Source organism: Scomber japonicus, chromosome 4, assembly GCF_027409825.1.
Source record: "Scomber japonicus isolate fScoJap1 chromosome 4, fScoJap1.pri, whole genome shotgun sequence".
NCBI lineage: Eukaryota > Metazoa > Chordata > Actinopteri > Scombriformes > Scombridae > Scomber > Scomber japonicus.
In genome coordinates this window covers 22504301-22527060 of record NC_070581.1, presented here as the reverse complement: position 1 = coordinate 22527060, position 22760 = coordinate 22504301, and the positions used below count along the sequence as shown (strand labels likewise).

Below are 22760 nucleotides of genomic sequence, written 5' to 3'. Positions count from 1 at the left end.
TTGTGTTCATCACATTCCACCATCAGTGTCGTCCGTCGCTGTGAGGGGTGGGGTTGCGCTTCTAGTCCATGCTCAGTGCTGAGTTCACATGTGTGTTTGTTACGTAAGTCCTTTGCTCTTGTAGTCAGGAGAAGGGAAAAAAGGGGGAATCGCAGTAAAGTTACCCGTGACTCCACCTAAAGCGATTTCTCCTCACAGTGGGGTCAGCCCTACAGTAAATTGGAGAAGGATGGGATCGAAAGGGAGCAGTTACCGGAGATGCGGGGGATGTTTGGTGATGGAGAAGGGAGTGGTTGGTGTAAAGGGTGCAGAGAGGGAGACGGATTGCAGATATGGGGGGAGGGAGAAAAAGGTAGAGGATGAGAGAGAGAGAGAGAAAGAGAGAGAGAGAAAGAGCAAGGAAGTGAAGGAAATGGAGAAAGATGGAAGAGATGACATATGTAGCCTTTAGCTGCAGTGTGTGGTGGGTGTGACCATACTGATGTCTGGGTTCATTCTGTGCCTGGAGTCACTGTGGTTTGTCACCCTTTTACGTCTCTTTACATTGACTCAGTGTTTCTGGATATAATAAAACCAACACGTAAGAGGTCACTGACACTTTAAAAATACTTCAAATATCACACCCATGCATGATGAATCTTTCTGCTATTTGAGAAAGCTACTGATCTGTAGTCTACCCACACACAACATGCAGACTGTCAGCTTTGATATATGGTACATATGGTCCAATTAAAGACTGGTATATAGCTCAGAGACTAACCTCTTTCTCACTTAGTCTTTCTTTCCAACTTTCTAAACCATACTGGATGTTTGAATTTGAAATGTGCCTTGAAGGAGAAGGCCTATTCCATCTGGTAGTTCTTATGAAACAAATATGTGATAGTATCTATAATTAGGGCAGTGTATTTACTATTTCTTTCTCTGCTGCATCTGTGCTTTATCCTCTAGGATCGCAAGCTGTCAAAAGTGGAACGCCAGCGCTTTAAGGAGGAGGCAGAGATGTTGAAGGGTCTTCAACATCCCAACATTGTCCGTTTCTATGACTTTTGGGAGTCACCCGTTAAAGGGAAGAAGTGCATTGTTTTAGTAACAGAGCTCATGACGTCAGGAACGCTAAAAACGTGAGTATTGTGAATGGCAGATATTGTAAGGGCAACTCGCCCAACAAATTAGTGGAAAGAAAACCTAGTCAGGCAACTATTTCTACCACAGAAAAGTGAATTTACCATTTAACTTCTGTCTGTAATGTGTCAAGGAAATGTCAGCCTTTTTATGTCTGTCATTTAATGTGTTTCTCTTTCCTTTTCACAGCTACCTGAAGCGCTTCAAGGTAATGAAGCCCAAGGTTCTAAGAAGCTGGTGCAGACAGATCCTGAAAGGCCTTCACTTTCTCCACACCAGGACCCCTCCCATAATCCATAGGGACCTCAAATGTGATAACATCTTTATCACTGGACCTACGGGGTCGGTTAAGATAGGGGATCTAGGACTGGCCACACTCAAGGCGGCTTCCTTTGCTAAGAGCGTCATAGGTAGGAGACTTAAAAATGTAGCATGGCAGATTTATGGTTCCTATAGTAAAGAAATAAATTATTTATTCATTGGGTGCTCTCTGTCTCTCTGTCTCTCTCTCTCTTTTCAGGTACTCCAGAGTTCATGGCTCCAGAGATGTATGAGGAGCACTATGACGAAGCAGTGGATGTCTACGCATTTGGCATGTGTATGCTTGAGATGGCCACCTCAGAATATCCCTACTCCGAGTGTCAGAACGCTGCTCAGATTTACCGCAAAGTCACTAGTGTGAGTCCAGCTTCTGTACAATTGTACAGTTTGTTTTGGAAATGGGATATTTAGGGAAAGTATGGGACTTACTGCAAAGTTCAAGTCGAGTTCAGTAACCTATAATGACAACAGATTAGATCATCTTTATTTTTAATATGTTGAATCATCAGTGATGTAACCATCAGTTTCCAAAACAGACTTACAGTACTGTGATTTCTAATGGAAGATGCACCTTCTCTAAAAAGCTGTCACATTTATTCATTATTTAAACAAATGAATAAAATGAGGTATTTATGTATAAATAAAAAAACTGCTGCAGGTATTCTCGTCATTCTCTAAGCAGTATGGTGATTCTCAGCAACAACAAAAAAACCTTCTTTGCACGCCAAGCTTCTAGCAAGCATTTTGTAATTATTCGGGTCATGCTTATTGGACTTGTAAAATGGGGCATAGTCAGGTCAAGAATGTTTTTTGTTGCTTCACCCCATATGGGTCTGTGGAGTTTTTTTTTTTTTTTAATTTGCGTTTTTTTAGAGCCTAAGCTCTGCTCTCTTGTTTCCAGCCTGATGGGTCCTCAGCCTTGAATTTCTTGGGTGAAGAATCCAATGAGCCATATGGAGTCACAGAGGGGGTCCAAATCTCCTTTGTTTTTTAGATAAAGCCCAAAGGCTGTATTCCATTCTATTTCAAAGAGCGTCTCTCTGATAACAAAGCTTACTGCAAACTGTTTTTAGATTCTGAGGTATTTGAAGTCATGACAGACTTCCTGATTTGATGAAGGGTATTGATTTCCCACTCTTGAGGCTTGGCAGGGTTGGAATCTGAGGGATGACTCTTTAACCTGCTGTTAAAGAAGAGAATCCCATACCCATATTAATGGTCAGGCAGATCAGTGCAGCTGTCTCTAGATACTTTTTCTGCATTGTTTCCATATGCATATCAGAGTGCCCTGCAGGGACTACTGCAGGATATTAATAGGAGATTGATCAAAGAAAAACCCTGATAGCTCTATACTACTCCCTGAGTATATTCAGCATGCAACTGCATAATTGGTAGGATTTTTAGTCCAGATGAAGCATGTATTTTATCTGTTAGATGGAGAGTGGTTCCTTTAAGAAATGTAATGATCTCACGTTTTGTCAACACCACAGATAATGCTGCACCATGTAGAGAAGAACTAGAAATCTACCTTAAAAATAGACTTGGTAAAGAAGGTCAGACTGAACTTAAGTAAGAATTAATAGTGCAACCAAATAAAATAAATGTACTACACCCGCTGTTTTCTAATTGTAGTTTATTAACAAGCTACTTCAGGAGCAATGCAAGAGCAGGGGATGGGGTCTGTAATGTTGGCAAATCAGCACACCCACCTACCAACAAGCTCACTAAGGTCATACTGTATCTGGCAATTGAGATTGCAGCTGTGCAATGTTATATTTTGGTGCAACAATGCATTTGTTACATACTGAGCACACAGTTGGAAGGCAGTTGCAGCAGTGGTCTGAGAGGTTTTTATTGATGCTTCCATACTTTTTCATCACTATCACTATTGGAATTCATTGCGTTTGACGTGGATTCAAACTGACCGGAGATGCCATGCTCTCTTGTAGTCGACAAAGCCTACTGGGTGTGAGTGTGTGATAATCGAAAAATAAGATCTGGGGTGGAGTATTACTTAAACCAATGTTTCAAAAACATCTCTGCACCCTCTTTCCTTTTGTTTTTCTTTTGTCATTATGTTCCCCAACACAGCATCCTCTCATGGCGTGTCCTCAGCATTTTGTTTATATTTCCTTTTCCTCAGGGAGTGAAGCCAGCCAGCTACAACAAGGTCATGGATCCTGAAATCAAAGAGATTATTGGGGAGTGTATCTGCCAAAAGAAAGAGGAGCGGTGAGTGACTGCCATCATTGTCCAGTGTCCAGCCAACACGGCCTGCAAGGTGCCCTCTCATCTTTCATGCCTAGTCTTGCCCCCCCCCCCCCCCCCCACTTCATTGCTGTGGTGCTGACAGTTGGGCTCTCACCAGCACTGCAGTCTCTCTCCATATCTGCAGGGTGTCTTTCAAATCTGTTTCATAATGAGTTTGTGTACAGGGGGAAAATAACCCTTAATTAGCTTCCAGTGGCTTTGTTTTATAGAAGCATGATTGTGTTCAGTGAGTGAGTTCTCACAGCAGCACATGTAATCTGTGTCCATGTATGATTACTGTGTTTACACTAGACCAAAATGTCCATTCACTGTCAGCACAACAGAATTCATGTACCACAGCTGACTAAATCATTCCTAAGGCTATCTGCAAGCACTGTACATTATAGTTAAATGGCAGCAGTGTGTGTAGTACACATAATGTGTCTGAGTCTGAGCTTCAGTGTTCCTCCTCTCAGGTATACCATCAAGGATCTGTTGAACCACGCTTTCTTTGCTGAGGACACAGGTGTGAGGGTCGAGCTCGCTGAGGAGGATGATGGGAAAAAGGCCTCAATAGCCCTGAAATTGTGGGTGGAGGACCACAAGAAGTTAAAAGGGAAGTATAAGGAGACAGGGGCCATCGAGTTCACGTTTGACCTGGAAAAGGAGGTTCCTGAGGTTGTTGCGCAAGAGATGGTGAGTGAATAATTGAAGATGTAGTTTGAATAACTTGTTCATATCTAAATATATCCCAGCTAAATCTGGATATAAAATGCCGTAAGTTGTCTTATTCGCTGCTTTATTTGTTTATATTGTGTTACCACTACCACTACCTGAATGTCAGCTAGACATGGTTAGACCTTTGGAAAACATTTTTGCATTATTTTCATTCCAGTTGAAGGTTAGTTTCAACTCATGCAAGTATACTGTTTGTCATGCTTTGCATGTGTCTTTGGCTTGGTGTGTTCTAGCGGCTATCTCCCCATCAGGGAATGCACTCCAATACAGATTGCTGGTGATAACTCGCTCTGCTCTTCCAGGAATACAGTGATTGCGGTTTTATTTTTTCCCTTTTGTTTACATGGTTTTCTCCAGTGAACATCATCAGATAAGCTACCCACAGGCCTTGCAATAAAAGCCTGGCCCAGTAAAATGGAAGATTTCTTTAACTGTTGGAGTCATGGCAATACCAACAAGTTTTAATATTATTCATCTAACATTCTGCAGCACTGTGAGAATTTCCTTAGTTTTGGCGTGGGATTAAGACAAGCTAGACTTGAGTTGAAGAATGCAAACATAGTCACAGTCAGGGTTTTCTTTAAGAGACTTAAACAGGTTTTTCTTGGGGGAAAAATAATAAACTTCATCAGGTGTACTGGAGATACAGGGAGATTTGAATCAGAGTTGTCCATTTTGGCAGAGCTATTCAAAATGCCTGCCCTAAAAACACAAGTCCATAAAAACAAATCCATGAAAGTTGCTTTGATACAGCTTTATCTAAAGCCAATCTATTGTGTTAGGACAGAGGAGCATCTGCAATGTGTTATCAGATATTGCACAAAAAAAGTCTACACTATATATTTATAGAATGAGTTTAAGTGGAGTAGTGAAAGAAGTTTGGACAGTAATGTGTGTGTGATCTAAGAACGTTACGTCACTTTACTAAGTAAATTATTAAGAGAAGTATTTAGTTAACACTTAGTCAACTGATGCACTAACTGTGAAATAATCTGCTTTCCTGGCCTTCTTTTTCTGTCTCTTGTTTTAACTCATGTCTTTCATTTCGTTGTTTCTCTCTTACTCTTGCACATCTCTTCTCCTCTTTCTCATCTGTTCTTTCCTGGCCTTTTGTTAATGCCGTTTGGGCCCTGACCAGACTGTGAAACAAATGAAGGCCTCTCTGTAACAGTTTGATTTTATGGCCAGTGTGCTACCATGTCTAGTAACTAGTCATCTGCCATAGTGACTAGTTTCTCTGCTGAGAGCCAACATGAGAAATTGTTGATTTTTCTCTCATGCTAGATTGGCCCTCCTAAGTTCTAACAGAGGTAAAGCTCAGTAATCAGGTCAATACATGGCTTCACTCAGGTTTTTGAGACAAAGTTGTTTTTGTTTTTTGGGGTTTTGTTTTTGCATGTATGACAATGTGCTCTGTGCATAGTCTCTTCATATTTGTTATTTACATATGTAATATAGTTATACAGTTTTGCTGTGAACAATGAACCAAGTTGCCAAAGGAAATAATCCCCCACTGCTCTGATCCCCTTAAAATAGATTTTCTGTTCCTTCCTTTCCTTGCTTTCTTTCTCTCTCCCTCGCAGACTCTCCTTTTAATGCACCCTCTCTTCTCTCACATGTTCATTGCTAAAAATATCCTTGAAGTCATGCTCTTCCCTTTTTTATTTGTCAGGTGGAGTCTGGCTTCTTCCATGAGAGTGATGCTAAGACTGTGGGAAAGTCGATCAGGGACCGTGTGGCACTGATCAAATGGAGAAGAGAGAGAACAGTGTCTGCTGCAGTTCCAGTGGATCAAGGTGAAGGGGGGAGCAGGGTCCAGATGACACCATCTCAGGGCATCTCTGTTGGGGCAGCACATATAGGACAGGCCCCTCTGCTGGAGCCAGAAGAACCAGAGGCAGACCAGCACAACCGGCTACGTAACCTACCAGCCAGTGCCACCTCAGTGACATGTAAGAGATTCTGTCCTCCACCAGTCAGAAACACATGTGCTTCATCTTTTTTTAAACTTTTTTATGAGTGGATGATTTGTGTGTCTCCGCAGCAGACAGCACACTTGACAGTGGCATGGGCTCCACTGTGTACTCAGACTCCCACAGCAGCCAGCAGAGTGTCCTCTACCAGTCCCTGCTGGAGCCTATCACTATGGCAACGCAGCAGGTCTGTATCAGGAGCGTACACACCCAAGTGGAGCATATACATTCAGATTTATTAAAATAGGCAGAAAGCAATCATCGCCACATGACCTAGGAACTGAACACTACTCATCTACAAGGTCAAGACATATTTTGAACGTGTGCAAATCAAAAGAATTATCACAGACATGCACATTACAAAGCTCTCATGAAAACCTGTTCATCCTCATCTCATCATGTATCTCATGTTTTGGGCTTTTGGGGTTATAATCTGTTCATTTTGAGTAACTTGTGTTTTGCTTTTGGGTTGCTCTTTGATTAGTGCCAGAGAAGTAGCCCTGTTCTGACAGATCGACCACACTCCTGTGAAAAGGGTGAAGTATGGGGGGCAGCACTGAGCCCAGAGCACAGGACTCGTTTGGGAGCTGCAGCCCGGAGAGGAAGTGCTCCTGTTATTGACACTCAAAGGTCAAACCACATCGCTCAACTCCATGCTCTCATTCAATCTCAGAGATCAATCAGTCCCACCCCTACAGTACCAGAACACCAATCAGTGCTCAGCCCCACTGAGCTTCACTCCGAGGCTGAGGATGGGTTCCCCTCCCAGAGTGCTCTGCCAGTACTGCAGGTGTCCCCTGTCTTTTCACCTCCTGAGTCCCGCCGCTTTAGTGACACCAGTATCAAGTCTTCATCAAAGGTTATCAGTGAGAACTTGTCACTGCCTGTGCCAAGTGGACGCAGACACTCTGACCTCAGTGGTCTCCTAAGTTTAACCTCTCATCATAACCATATGTATAGAAACCATGTGTGCCAGGCCTGCCTCTCTTTACTTCTTCTGAAGTCACGAGAGGGGAGCCACCGCCATCCTTCTGTTGTGCCAACACACCACTGTCCATGTGACTTTAGACACCAGCTGTCCCCCAGTGGAACAATGACCACCTCTGGTAATGGACGGCCAAAGGGTCTGAGTGATTGTTCAGATTTCTCAGTGCTGCAGAAGTCCCTGTTGAATATAATCTGCCGCAAAGCAGCCCCTTGTCACACCACACCCTCCCAAGCCTCCCTACTGCACACGTCAGCTGCCCACAAATCTGCCCGCAGTATTGGAGACAGAAACCTGAAGAGTCATCTCCAGACTGGCAGTTCAGGTGGGGACCAAGAACACCTCCAGGACTACAAGGATAGATTCTGTGCCAGAGAGCAGCAAGTTACCGGTGCTGTAGGAGTGGTAGGTCACAATAGCAAGACAAATCACTTTCCCATATGGGGCCAACACCTGCTTTACTGATTTTTCCCAGGCGGTAGGAGGGACAGCATTATTCTGCATGGAGATGATCTGATTCCCTGTCTACTGTCTGAGTTTTGCTGCCTGCGTAGGCCTCCAGCTGACCGTCTTCTAAAAAATCATAAGCTTGCTTCTGTCGGAGAACAATGGTGCAATCTTTAACAGACCACGTTTCCCTGCTGATTAACCTTTACCAAACCCTTCTAGAGCTCAGATTTTAACATTTTTCTTTTCTGCTTTACTGGCCCAATGCTACAGCTGTCTTACTCCTTAGCTCTTGGATATATGGCTTCTGATTGAAGGAGGAGGGGCGGCTGTCTGATCCCCCTCCTCTTTGGTCTTTCCCTTGTGTCCTCATTTGATCTCACACCTGTCACTGCCTGCTCATTGTTGAAACAAATGGTTCATGAAGTTATTTTTATCCCTCATCCTCTCACTGTACTTGCATCCGGTATGACCTATGATTGACCCATTTATTTGGGATTTTATCCTTGACCAATACAATTCATTGCCAAGAGGGTCTAACTTGAATTTCTCTTCTTTCTGTCATTAGGCCAGTTCTGCAGGTCACCAGAATCAACCATCTGTCCAGGGCCTGCCTTCATCCAGCACAGCAGTGCACACACCTCTGCAGTACCTCCAGCCTGGACACAGCTACCCTGCTGCTCCGTATCCTGGCCAGCCCAGTGCTGCAGCACCAGCTAGTCTGTGTTCAGTCAACATCCAGCATGCAGTCAGTGCTGCCAACTACACACCTTCAAATGTGCAACAGACCCAAGCCACAGCAAATATCTCAGCATCAGCTGTGCCACAACATGTTGCACAGAGCTACCAAGCGCTAGGTCATCAACAACAGCAGGCAAGCTCTTCGATATTTCCCTTACAAATCCAACAAACTTGTCAGAACTGTGTGGCCCCAACTCAACAGTCACAATCTGCATCAGGATATCCTACTACAGTCCAGCAACAGACTGCTGCGGCGGCAACCAGCCTGCCAACACAGCAGCCAGCACAAAGCTACCCTCTTGCATCTGTAGCCTCAACTATGGCATCTATGGCCCAGTGTCACCCTGCACAAGCTCCCAGTGCACTGCAGCAGGTCCAAGCTGCAGTTAAACTGCAAAGTCAGCAACCTGGTCTGAGCTCCTCTCCACCAGCACTTTACAGCCAACAGATACACGTTCAGCAAGAGCACCAACAGCCCTTAATGCAAAATACACAATCCAGTATACACCATACACAAAATGCCGGGCAGGCTTACATTCAGCCTCAACTCCAACATATCCAAGAAACTGTGCATGTCATACACCAACAGATGACACAGCCTACCCATCAGTCCCCTGGTCAGCAACAAGTACACACCCCAACTCTACAGCATCACAGTCAGAAAGTCATGCAGACAGCAGATTCCCAACAGAGCCAAGATGTATCTCAGTTGGCAGTTCTACAGGCTCCTGCCTCTCAGTCTCATCACACACCAACCCTAGTTGCACAAGTTGCCGCCACACATCAGAATTACCCCGATGCTAGCTCTCAGAGCTATGCACATTCTGCCCTCAATGTCCTACAGCAACAGACTGCTCCAGCTCAAAGCCAGTACCTGCCCGCACAGTCTACCACTGCTCCAGCTGCTTCCCAGCATAGCCAGGCTGCTCATATGACCCAACAGGTAAGTGTACAATGTTGATTTCTAGTACAGTAGGTGGTAACAAGGTGTCATAGTGCCCTAGTTTTGAATTTTATGTTTGTTTCCCCTCCTCTGAACTCGTCCTGTTTTCATTTTTCATCAGTTTCAACCCTACCTTTGCGTCGCTGCTTTCCTGAATCAGGTATAACACCTTTGTCTCAATACACTTTGTCACTGTGGGACTTGATGTGGGAGGAGATGGATGCACTTAAACAAGTCAACATTGTTATTTATGGCAATGCAATAGTTTCGGTACTGCTCTGACAATGGTGTGTGGTTTTGATTTGGTGCAGCTGTGTTGGTGGACAGAAGATAAATGAGAAAAGAATAGTCTAACAAACAGGAGTTTCCTCAGACTAGAAACAGTAATGAAAACAAGAACAGTGGTTTTAGCCACTGCATCCGCCGGCCTTTCCAGGCTTGCACTGTTTCTGTCCTGTTGTACGCAGTCCTCCTGTATGTGCAGCACATTCAGACTGATTCCAGGCTTAGGGGCAGGATGGAAAATATGAGCTATTCTGATCTGGGTCAATAGCAGGAAATGCAGACTTCCAAAACTGAGAGAAGAAGCTAGAATCCCTGCCATTATTGAACTTCCTCCCCTTTTTTTCTCCTCTTGGTCTGTTGTCCTTTAGAATATTCCCTCTGGTCAAGGCCTTTCACAACTTGGACAAGATGGACAGAGCAATGTGCAAAATCTCACCCAGTCAGCTTCAAGTGTCCCAGCCCAGGCACTACCTCTTCAACAGTCAATGGCTCAGGCTGCTGTCCACCAGCAGCTGCAACCTCTGCAGATTTCAACTTCGCTACCACCAACGCACCCATCCCAGGTATTGTCTGCTGCCACTGCTTTCAAAAAGACATATCTTTCTTACTGATTTTGCCCTAGATTAAATTACATTAATAGAACGATAACAATGTAGACTCCGGTGTTTGACCCTTAGATTATTTGATTTTCCTCTTCCTCTTTTCTTCCCTCTTTCCTTTTCCCTTCAGTTTCCTTCACAGTATCCCACAGTCCAGGTGATGACAGCTGTGACTGACTGTGAACCCTCCTACCCTCACTCCTACACTGCCCCTCACCCTTCAACCTCCTCTTCTCTTAATCACATCTTCCTTTCTCCTGGGCAGACTGTTCCAGTAACCCCCTCTATCTCTCCTGTTTCCCCTCTGCACATTGAAAATGCATTAGTTTCACCCATCCCAGTGTCCCTTAAACCTCCCCCCTCACCTGCGCTTGTTAAAATGGGACCCACATCCCCACAACATCAGCCCCAGAGTGTTAAATCTGAAGCTTCTCTCTCACAACCTGCATTTTTATCAGCTCTAACCACACACCCCATACATGCACATACTGCCTCATCCCAGAACACACACCCTCCCACAAATGGCAGCACTCAGCCTCTGACACAGGTAATTATATTGGCTGTAATGGAGTGCAGATGTTTACCAAGAAGGTGTGAGCTGGAAATTAAGTGTTTGTGTGTGTTAAGGGTGGCTTTATGTGAACCTTTGATTAAGATAATCTCTTTCAAGTTGTTTTTATGTATCTTTGTGTCACAAAAAACTGTTTTGGAGCAACTGTGCTATTCTGTGGCTAAAGGATACTGACTGTTTATATGTTCTATTTTAGAGGTATTCTTATAAAGAAATTGATTAAAACGTGTTGGAATATCTTAAGGATTCAGAATCATCCAGGATTAAATGTTTATGTGAAAAAATTAAATAATAATGTGTAATTTGTCTTTTATAGCAGGTTCCTCAGCAGGCCCAGGTCAGCCATCCTGAGCTTGTCCCTGCTGTTCAACCAGTCCAGCCTGCTCAGCTCACCCAACCTGCAGTCTTCTCCGCGCCTGTGCAGAATGCTTCAGACCTGGGCACAGCTGCTGTTGCCCAGCTGGATCACAAGAACCCATGCCAGCTGCCCCCGCAGGCCCAAAGTCAGGTTCAGAGCCAGATTCCTGTGCTGCAACCCTCTGACTCTCAGAGAGGATTGTCTGGGTCTGCCAGCTCCAGTCTGACTCAGCAGAAACAGCTCAGTGCTCTTGCAGGAGCTGCAGGTCAGGGTCCAACAGAGACCAACATGGAGGTATGGACTCGTGACTCATTTTCACACTTTTTAGTCCCCACTGAGTATTTCTTCCTCTGCCCACCTTATTATGTAAATTTATATTGCAGTCACATAAAGTATTATACAGAACCTCATCTTAAGTCACTGCCAGGAACGTAACCTAAAATGAAATAACTACATGCTCCATCATTAATTGTATGCTTGTGGATTCTGTTTTCTCTGTAGGATCTAGTATCAGAGAAACAAAGTGGAGGGCAGAGCTATGACAGGTACTGCCTTAAAGTATTTCCCCTCACCCATCATTGCAGGTGACAAGTCGGAGATTGTGATTCTAAGAAATACACATTGTATGAGGGTAATCTGAAATAGCACTCAGGGGTTGTCAAATTGAAATTAATCCCAAGAGCATCCTGCACTGACATGAATGTATTAAAACTAAACTTTCTCTGTTTACTCTTACTTCAGACCTAAATGATTAGAAACTCTGTGGATTACAGTGTTACAGTAAAGTAGCTACACCAAAACTCTGAAAAATGCCACGTTGAAAGTTGCGTAGCAGAACCGTGCAATCTGATGGTTCTTCTTTCAACAAAAAGCTTTTAACACCATGAAAGACTGTCTGTGTATCTGTCATGTTGTTGATTTTTAAACTCCATGAAGCAGAAATGTTGTTTACCTTTACAAAACATCGAAGGCTTTCCACCAATCTCACAAATGATGAAACAACTCATAACTAGCTAGCTGATTCTCCTAAAGTATAGGAGTTATTTGTGGATTCGACAGCTATATTTGCTAACTTTCCGGCAGAGTGTTGACCAAAGGGCAGTTTTTCAACTAGACAGAAACACGTCTGTAAAACCGGAGGACTCTGATGATCTTTTGATTAGTTCTATCATTTTGAGCACAGGCACCCTGTTCCCCCACCTCATGCTTCCTTTTTAATTTCAGAATTTTCAGTTGTTCCTTCATAATAGATAGCAGATAGCTAATCTTCCACATATCTATATCCTCTTTAAGCTGTTGGGGAGTTTAGTGTCACCCATGGCTGATAAATCTGACTTTTACCAAATCCTGCAGGCATTCCAGAGCAGCGATAAACTTAACAAAACCTTTTCACTAAGCTCCACACCGAGGGAGTTAAAAACCCTTAACCTCTTTCCATTTCCAGTACAAAATCTGTCTATTGTACCTAGATTACCGTGTGACACAAGAGCCACCATTTCAACTTGAATAAGCTTAATTCCTGTTTATTTATCACACACCTATTTATTATCTCTCACTTATTATTTGGGTACACAGAATAGACAGTTTTGAACATGTTTGTTTTAAGTTTCTGGTAGGTACTACTTAAAACTGCAGGCACACTTTTAATCATAGGTTTCCTCATAAAACACACAATAACCCAACTAAATGTAAAGCTGTTTATTAGGTATTAAGGTATTCATGAATAAAGCAATACTGGCACTGACTTATGTAATAATTTTCTCCCCAACAGCAGTGTCAACTCTGATGCCACATCAGGGAAGGAGATGAGTGATGGTTATGAGGGGACACATGGAAGTAAAGGCGAGGGGAAAGTCCGCAAACACCACCGCAGGTCAACACGCACTCGCTCTCGGCAAGAGAAGATTAGCAGACCAAAGCTCAATATGCTCAACGTGGGTAGCCATTTTCCAACAAGAATCACATTTCTTGCAGTCCATGTTAAACAATAATGTCATAGTAGATCTTTATTCTATCCCTTCTTGCTGCAGGTGTGTAACACAGGGGATAAGATGGTAGAGTGTCAGTTGGAAACTCATAACCATAAGATGGTGACTTTCAAGTTTGACCTGGATGGAGATGCACCAGAAGAGATTGCTACATACATGGTAAGGAGGAAAATACTTCACATTCAATTTATTTAAGACTTTCATGGTGGTGCTGCAAGCTGTGGTTTGCCAGATGCTTTGTTATGGCTCAGAACTCTGAGACTCCCTGTGTTGCTGTTCTCAGCTGCAATGCAGCAAAAAATCTTTGTCTGGCACAGCCCATGAATACAGTTTTATTTGAAGTGTTGGTAGGTAAGAAAAAGCTTTAACGTTTTGTTGCCTTTTTCACCATCCTTACCCTCAGGTGGAGAATGATTTCATTCTGCTTGTAGAGAAAGAAGTATTCATTGAGCAGCTGAAGGACATTGTGGACAAGGCTATGGACATGCTGAGTGAGGACACTGAGGGTGAGAGGAACTCTGACCAAGGAGGCAGTCCCAAGCAGACTGAAGGAGCTGGCACTCTGGGAATGGAGGTGAGAAACGACCTGTTGATAGTCAATAGTTGCAATGGTGCAGACCCCCCCCCCCCAAGAAAAAGAACGAGTGTCTCTGCCTTGGATACATCATCCTGATTGTCGAGGCAGATGGTGGGAGAGCCAGAGCCTGGACCTGCTCAAGGTTTCTTCCTGTTCACGGGGAGTTTTTCCTTGCTACTGTTGCCAAGTGCTTGCTGATGGGGAAGTGAAGGGTCTTTTATAAAAATACTGTAAAGGGTACTGCCTACACTTACACTATATGAAAAGTGGCCTGAGATCATTTATGTTATGATTTGGAGCTATATGATTTAAAATAAGTTGAACGCACTCTCAAGATGACTTTGCCTGCAATGCTGCCAACAAGAGCTGCCAAATATACCGTTCTTGCTGATGTGACACTTTGATCTAACTGAATTAATTTCTGAGGTTCAGATCTTTGGCTGTTTGTGGAAACCTTTTTAAATGTCTATTAAAGTGATGCACATGGATCAACTGTGTAGTAACCCTTCCTTTTCCCCCCTTTTTTTTAAGGGATTGAAGGCTTCTGCACCCAGTACTCCACTGGTGTACCAGCAAAATGGTAAGACTTTTTACCAACTGGAACTTGATTGTTAATTCAAACAAAATCCACTTTAGTCTTCACTTCAGGTAAAACTCAGACACAATTGCTTCCCTGTACATTTGCATTCATATCAGGATGAGGATGATTTCACAAATTCAAATTAATTCAGTCTGTTTATTTCTTATTTGCCTTTTAAAATGTACAGTCAATCCCCTTTATCTCTTCTGCTAAATTGACTTTAAAGTAGATGTGGAATTATTTTTTATGTTTTTATGTTTATCTGTCCTTGACAGTCCTCCACACTGGCAAGCGCTGGTTTATCATCTGCCCTGTGGCTGAGACGCCCCTGCAAGACAAAGAGAAGACTACACCTCACACTTCTGCAGCCCAGGGTATGCTGTACATTCATAAATACATAGTGTCATTAATGCTTCCCTGATGTCCTCAGATCTAAAGACTGTCTAAATCTAAAACACAAAGTGCCTAGTGTTTTACTTGCTGCTGTTGACAGCGAAGGCGCTGCACATGCATTAGAGTGTGCATCTGTGCAGTTATCCGTTGCGGTCAGTTATATAAGAGTGCCTCTGCAGTGGTTCTAGGCAGAAATGAAGGGCAGGATTTATACTCCAACTGACAGACCCTGATGGGGGAAGACGGGCAGTGATGTAATACTCTGGCACCTACAGGACGTAGCCCTTCTTCTTAGTGGCGTTAGCTACTCCCAATCTGTTTGCTTCCTAATTTACCCTGATCTTTTTTTATTTCTCCAGAATCTGAACAGTCTGCATCATCATCAGTCAGGCACAACAGTAACACCACTGCAGTGTCTACCCAGGTCGCCTCTTTATCTTCCCAAACCCCGTCCTCCTCCTCTCTGCCCCCTGCAGCTCAGACCTCAGTGCAAGACCAAAACATTGGCAAAGCCCACGTCCAACAGCCAGAGCCCTGTGTAAGAAAAAATGCTCTTGCTGCTGCTGGTGTAAGCCATCACAATTCCCCTCCTATGGAAGAGCCTTGCATCTCTGCTGTCTCTATGGTAAAGGACATGCCATGCTGTGCTATTGTGCCACCTGTCTCTCTGGATGTGAATGCCATTGATAAGGGAGCAGCTGGTGGTTTGGCCTCTTCACAAACTAATCAGCCCAATCAGAAGGCCAGTCCTACTGGAGAACTACCCCTTCAACTGGCCTCCCATCAGTCTGTGGTCCTGCAGCAGCCCTATGCCACGTCCATGCAGCCTGGTACAGTCACCTCCCAGCCCCAGAGTCCAGCACATCAGAACTCCCAGAACTCCCAGTCATCAAGTCACCAGCAGCCAGCAAGTGGAGGGACAGGGGAGTCGGACAGTGAGGGACCACGCAGGGTGGAGTTTGTTGACCGCACCATTAAGACTTTGGATGAGAAGCTGAGAAATCTTTTGTACCAGGAGCATGCTCCCTCTCAGCCCTCTGGCTCTGCGTCTGACCCCCATGCCTCCAGCACAGATGGGGTCACCTCACCACCAGTCTCAGACGGCCAGAGCACTGAGGGAGCACTTGCGAAAAAGAAGGGAGAGCCACTGGTAAAAAACAGTGTATGTCTGTGTGTGAATGTGTGCATTTAAACATTGGTTAGGAGCAAAGGTAATAGCAGCTTCACTGAATCGTTGTCCACACTTTGCTATTGATTTGACAATTGGCTGTAAAGAGCAAGACTAATACTGTACTTAGAAAGAGGGGAGGATAACAACGTTACTGCTGTCAGCGCCATAATTCATTACAATCTCTTCCTCTGGCAGCTTCATTTTATGTGTGTGTGTGTATGCCTGCTACCAAGCACGAATTAGGGTCTGACTCATTCAGACCAAACTGAGGTCAGTAGAGGATAATGGTTAGCAAAGCACACTGCTAACACAAATTGTCACTATTCAAATGTTTGCAACCTCCCACATACACACCCTTCTCTTTCTCTGTTAGCCGCAGATTCCAGAGCGCACAGATAGTGTGGGTGCACTAAGTGACTCTGCAGTGGCTGGTAGGTAATATTTTTGATGTAAGGTCCATGCTCATGTCACAGTATGACCATATTATAGTTTGAGAATGATTTGTTTTGTAAATCATTCTTTCTGCTCCTTTAGCCACCAACAAGATTTTGAACAGAAAAGATCTGACGGCTAACTCCAGTTCATATAGCTCCAAAAGCCGTTTTCAAGTAAGAATCCACTTTCAAAGGGCTTAGTGACCAGATCTGCTCAATATAAATGTCATTTGAGCAAATTAAATTATGTTATAGGTCATGGGTTATGCCAGTTTGTCCTGTGTCCAGTTTGTTGCTTTAACATTTCATTAGTTGATGATGTTTGGGGACTATAATTTTGTTATGAACATGGGCTTCTCTTCCTACCAGATTGTCCCCACTCCACCGGATGTCATTTGTCGTTTAGAGAAAAGCAAGATGAGTCGCAGCAGCTGCACTTCCCCAGCACCCTCTAGTGGTTCTGGAGGGTCTCACAGCCAGACTCAGGGCCCAGACAGGAAAGAAAAGGGCTGTGTGGCTGCTGGCAGGTCCTCTTTGACAGCTGAAGATGAAAAAGTAGGAACATCCAAACCTCACATCAGTAATCGCTACTCTGCCCCACCTAACTTCTACCAGGCTACCCCAACTTCCAGCCCTGATGTCACCCCATGCCGTATCCCACGGGCCCAGACCATTGATTCGCCAATTCATTACCAATACTCCTCTCACCTCTACTCTGACTCAGCAGATGAGGACAGCAGCAGTGTAGCCCTTGCGCCGGCCCACCCAGTTCCTCCGCCTCATGCTTTGTCTGAGCACAGTGGAAGCGACCTCATGAAGAGGGCAGTGGCCTTCCTGCGGCGCTCTGGTCGGAGCAAAAGTGAGCAGAGCTCTGATTCACCGAGCCGACAGCCCGTGTCAATGAATGGTCACGCTCCCTCCCCTTCTGCAGGACATGCTTACTCATCCTACATCAGCAGTGACAATGACTCTGAGTTTGAGGATGCAGATATGAGGAAAGAACTACAGAAACTGAGAGAAAAGTAAAGTAACCCCCCCCCCCACACACACACACACACACACCCACACCCACTCTCACCAACAGTTGCACAAATGTGTTGCAAAATCCATCAGCAGTGTTTTCATGAAACGTTAGATATAGATATATGGTATGAACCTTTAATTATGCCAGTAATTAACTGACTACTAATCATGTTTATTGGTCATAATTGTCTGGAAGGCATGAAATTATTGATTATTAAAGAGGTACCTATATATTTCACTTAATTGAAAAACTGTGATCTTATGAGTTGCAGTTGCAGTTGTAACATGAACTTTTAAGCATTAATTTGGAACAAACTCCATGTGGACAGAAAATCATTGCAGCCCTAAGCTGAGTCGACAAAACTTTGGAAAGAAAATGAGACACATGCAATCAGGAGAGAAGGTCTTTTAAAAGGTGTCATTGCTGCAAGAAAATGACACCTTGCTTGCATAATGATAAAGGCTTTAGTGGAAAATGTGGAGAACAAACTACTGAAGAAAAAAAATAGATAGATACATAAAATAGATAATAGCTGCCTGTCATGGACTTTCAGAAAAGTTTATTTGTGTCTTTTCTCTCCCTATAACTTCTCACTAGACACATGAAGGAGATCTCTGAGCTGCAGGCTTACCAGAGGAACGAGATTGAGCGTTTGTACAAGGAACTGGGCAAAACTCTGCCCTCCAATGTCGGACTACTTCATGCTGCACCTCCGAGTGGCCGCAGGCGCAGGGCCAGCAAACACAAGCTAAAGGCTGGAAAACTGCTCAATCCGATGGTGCAGCAGCTCAGAAACAATCTTAACACCACTGCTGCTGAGAGGAAAGGTGTGTGGGCTGGTGGGGTGATGAGTGGTTTATTATGGTTTGTGTGTATGAGAAGGCACTTTCAGTTAGAAGTGTACATTTTATCAAAGTTGAAAACACAAGAATGGCGTCAGCTTCAGAAAACTGTAGGAATGTGTGATTCATACAGTGATTCACTTTGACTGACTCATCTTTTTTCCTCTTCTGTTTTTTTTTTCTTTTTTTTGCACCAAGGTGAGAGTGCTGCTAGTTCATCTGGCTCTCCTGCTAAAAGTTCGATTCTGTCAGATGGCTCTGCCCACTCGAGTGGTAGCTCCAGCTCCAGCAGTCAGTCTAGAACCGCCCCAGAGCAGGTCCACACTCAGCAACCCTGTTCCCTGAAGGGCTCTTTCTCCTCAGACAACATCTATGCTGGGGGGCTACACAGTGACGGAATGACTAACCAAGCAGGACCTGGCCAAGGTACACATTATAGGTTTTATAAACACTATGTGAGGAAGATTGCATGTTCCAGCTTTGTAAAGATGAAGCATACAATTTACTAAACAGCCATTAGGGTTAAGGCAATTAATGTGGTCCTCAAGTCCCACAAGTTTTTCCAAGTAGGTGGATCAAAGAAGTCTCACCTGAAGGATTTCAGAAAAATACCACATATATTCACTCACATTAAAGTTAGATGCAAACATTTTTAAATGTACTTCTCGGAAATCCAGGTAATCAATATGTGCATGGTGTCTACCCTTGTACATGCCACCTGTGTCATTAATGGTACAGATGGATGCACTGTTTGTTTTGAGCTAATTTTGATAACCTATAATTGTTTGAATGTTGAGGTTGGTACCACATTCTGTAATTTAACTGCTACACTATTTGAAAACAAGTTCACATGATTTCAGCTCATTTGTTAATTATGTCCATACACAATTCCATGTCCTTCACATCAAAATATTGGTTGAAATAATATAAGCAAGGAATAATTGTTTGATGTGCAATCATCCAACAATAATATTTGATATGAAAATGGAAAGTAATCCACACTAACCACACTGTAATCCACAGTGAGAGTGTAATGAGGATAAGAACAGTATCATTAACTAGGCTTAGTTATTGCAAATCAGACAAGGATAAAATGTTAGCAACTCTAACCTGACTTTCACAAAACTACAATGACACCTACTGTTTGCTAACACTGTTATAACTGCTCTGTATTGTTGGGTTTTTTGTGGGTTGTTTGGGTCCATTTCTTCACTCATAATTCATAACAAAACTTTCATATTAAAATGTCACTGTTCCCCTTTTAAAATCTTCCATGGGGAACTAGTTATTTGCTGAATGATATTCATCAGCTTAAAGCTGTAGCATGACTGTTCATTTATTCTAGTTTGAAAAGGGAATTTGTTTTACACGGTGCACAACACAGCAAGTACAAATTAAGATATCAAGAACACAACAGCTTTGTGCTGTTGATGACTGAATTTCTATCTGAAATCTTTTTATTAGATATAAAACACGGTATCATTTTTTTAAAGCCACTTTCTTACAGATTAGGTGGTTTAAATGTATTTTCTTGATTAGCATTCTATATTTATTGGAGTAACGTCTTCACCCTGTTGTATTGGTTTATTCTGAAGTGATATTTAACACTAAAATGTGTTGCTAGATTTTATCTTTAAAATCTAGTATATTTATTCTTTGAATGCTATAACAAAATCCCCTCTAGGGACAGATTACTCCAAGCTATTTAAACCATGGTACAGCACATAATTGTGTTTTCATTTTGCCAGTCTGTATTTTGTCCTGATAAAAGACACAATTATTAATAAATCAATAGAAAAACACATGTCATGGACCAAACATGAGCACACACCCATAATACCCTTACCTCTATTATAATTATGTAATTATTAGCTGAAATTCCATCACCAGACTGATAATAACCTAATTAAATTTCCCATTTATCATCACTCCTTCTTGGTATCCTTTGCTTTTGATGTTGGGGGTTTCTCATCCCAGTCTCTGTGCACTTTTACAAAGTGTCTCTCTTGTTTCTTCTCTTCTTCCCTCTTATATTCATTTTTACAGGCTGGACGGTTTACCACCAAACGTCAGAGAGAGTCACCTATAAATCTAGTAGCAAACCACGCACTAGATTCCTCAGTGGACCTGTGTCTCTGTCCATCTGTTTGTATTTGTTCTTTTCTATTTTTCCCTCATTCATTTCCATATTCTCTTTATTTAACCTGCCTCTCTCTTCTATCAACAAAGTTTAATTTTATTTATATGTTTTATATAGTGGATCTTCTATCTCAGGCCTCCTCACTTGACATCACCCATTATCAGTTCCTTACACTCCCTCCCCCTCAAAAACCTCAAAACTTATGTTCTACATGATTTCTTTTTTCTGACCACCAGAGGATATCCATCATATCCACATATGATGTTGGTATTCGAAACTCATATCTACAAATTCAACAGAACGTAGGCTCCTGTCAACAGACTTAAAGGCTTGTGCAGCCTGGAAATGTTTCTTTTTATTTTCAAGCAATCAGGGAAGCAGGACATACTTTTGTATAGCTTATGTTTTAGCCTCTGACTTTGCTAAACCTGTTACATCTGTAAGACATTGTAGTTGGTGCAGAAATGTTTTTAACAGGTACTGTTAGTTCCCACAGTCTTGTTTGTTTCTCCCTGAAAATAGCTTTCATTAATAAAATATGTGCGCTCTAGGGTCTTGAAATTCAGTATCAGTTTGTTATATAAACCTTGGGACAACAGGATTTGAAATGGCTGTTAGAAATCTTATTTTTGCCTCTGCCCTAGGCATCTGTCGTCCAAGAGTCTAGAATAAAAAGTATTCACACTGTAATATTGCTGGGGCAGGAGTGAGTAAATCTGTGACAGCATGACTATTCCCAAAGACCCTCCTTATATACAGGAAACCTGGTTTTTAATTCGACAGCAATTCTTTCAGCACTGAAAGGACACTGACAGCATGACAAATCCACCCTACTGCTCTGATGTAAATCACCTAGAGCTGTAATGTCAGTTTGATTAAAGCCACAACATGCAGAATTTAAAATGTTTTAGAATATGTTGCCCCCCAGTGGCAGCATCAAGAAAGACACTGGCTGAAAGCAATTTACACACATTTAAAAATAGACTGTACATTTAATGCCAATTCAAACAGAGTGGTGCCATTTTTAAAAAACTGCTGTATATTTCAATTTACATCAATCCTTGTTGCTTCAGGGTGACTTCAGACCTGTTGTGTCTTGTCCAGTTATTGAGATCACTTATTGCAATGACATCTGGCAATTTGATTTATTCTTTTGTATGTTATGCTGAAATAAGAAATGAATCAGTGACTTAACTAAATGGATAGTCTGAAATTTTAGTTGGTCAAAAAATGCTTTACTGCTTGATACCAAGAGTGTTTACACCTTGTGGACTACATTGCTTTGTAATTGTTTGCTCTGTCAATTAGTTGTGCAACTACAGCTTTTGCTTTGCACACTTTTACAGTATGAATTTGGCATCATGTAATACCCTAGCAGCAGCTGTGTTTTTACTATCTTCTTATACTGGCATAATAACCCCAATCAGACTCTTAGCATGAAGATTCAGAAGGAAACATTTCTCTGGTGTACATGCCTCCAATATCCAGACTGCAAGTAACTTTGATACTATTTCCCACCGGTACAGTCTTTCCTCTGGCAATCATCCACTTTTCACAGAGCCACAGTTACATTCATAACCATTCATTTGCGGGTGTTATGCCCACTCCCACTCATACAAATGCTTTGTGCAGTGCTTTTGGCTTTTAGAAAAATAACAGACCCCACAAGCACACTGGGGGTAGTTCTCTCCAAACATGGGCCTGAGGTCATACCTTTTATCAAGACGGTCTGCCTGTTTGTACAAGTGTGTGTGTCCATCTGAGCGAGAATTTATACCGTTTATACCCTTTTTATTTGTAGTGTGTTTCCATTCACTGTTAATTTTGATTGTTTAACATCTCCCAAGTCAAGGCACTTTGCCCAAGTCAGTAATCCTCTGTAAACTAACAGAGACCCCCCCCCAGCCCTTCCCTGATAGGTAAGACCCTTTGCTGTGGTAGAGGAGAGCTCTCTCTGTCCCTCATGTTTGGACGGAGAAGACGTGCATGGTGCAGGCGCCAGGCAGTGCCCTGATGGAGACTTGCTCCGCCATATGAAGGGCTGTATCATCAATATTACTATTTTTTTTTTTTTTCCTCCCTCCACCTCTCCTGAGTTACCTGCATGTTTCTGACAAGTGCCGACTTTGATGAGTTCCAGCTAGTATGTGTGTGCTCTTTTTAAGTTTCAAGTTTTATTTCTTTTTGGTTTCACATTTTGTTTCACAGGCATTCTCACATCGACAAAAGGATCTCTTTTTAATCCAGGCTCCAGTCTTCCTTTCTTAGAAAACACCAT

At 42.8% G+C, this 22760-nt stretch overlaps 1 protein-coding gene across 1 annotated transcript in view; it reads left to right on the top strand.

Moving 5' to 3' along the window:
- Positions 1 to 22760, top strand: part of LOC128357224 (serine/threonine-protein kinase WNK2) — a 45670-nt gene that overhangs the window by 18876 nt on the left and 4034 nt on the right. Inside the window, exons 3-27 of the mRNA XM_053317509.1 lie at positions 949 to 1121; positions 1312 to 1532; positions 1643 to 1800; positions 3587 to 3675; positions 4170 to 4389; positions 6104 to 6383; positions 6476 to 6591; positions 6889 to 7794; positions 8405 to 9520; positions 9642 to 9680; positions 10174 to 10368; positions 11292 to 11627; positions 11835 to 11878; positions 13108 to 13267; positions 13364 to 13480; positions 13725 to 13895; positions 14430 to 14478; positions 14754 to 14852; positions 15231 to 16021; positions 16416 to 16473; positions 16577 to 16650; positions 16846 to 17498; positions 18098 to 18327; positions 18541 to 18768; positions 20389 to 20487. Of these exons, the coding sequence (XP_053173484.1) occupies positions 949 to 1121; positions 1312 to 1532; positions 1643 to 1800; positions 3587 to 3675; positions 4170 to 4389; positions 6104 to 6383; positions 6476 to 6591; positions 6889 to 7794; positions 8405 to 9520; positions 9642 to 9680; positions 10174 to 10368; positions 11292 to 11627; positions 11835 to 11878; positions 13108 to 13267; positions 13364 to 13480; positions 13725 to 13895; positions 14430 to 14478; positions 14754 to 14852; positions 15231 to 16021; positions 16416 to 16473; positions 16577 to 16650; positions 16846 to 17498; positions 18098 to 18327; positions 18541 to 18768; positions 20389 to 20487 (6622 nt within the window). The remainder of the gene's footprint in view (positions 1 to 948; positions 1122 to 1311; positions 1533 to 1642; positions 1801 to 3586; positions 3676 to 4169; positions 4390 to 6103; positions 6384 to 6475; positions 6592 to 6888; positions 7795 to 8404; positions 9521 to 9641; positions 9681 to 10173; positions 10369 to 11291; positions 11628 to 11834; positions 11879 to 13107; positions 13268 to 13363; positions 13481 to 13724; positions 13896 to 14429; positions 14479 to 14753; positions 14853 to 15230; positions 16022 to 16415; positions 16474 to 16576; positions 16651 to 16845; positions 17499 to 18097; positions 18328 to 18540; positions 18769 to 20388; positions 20488 to 22760) is intronic.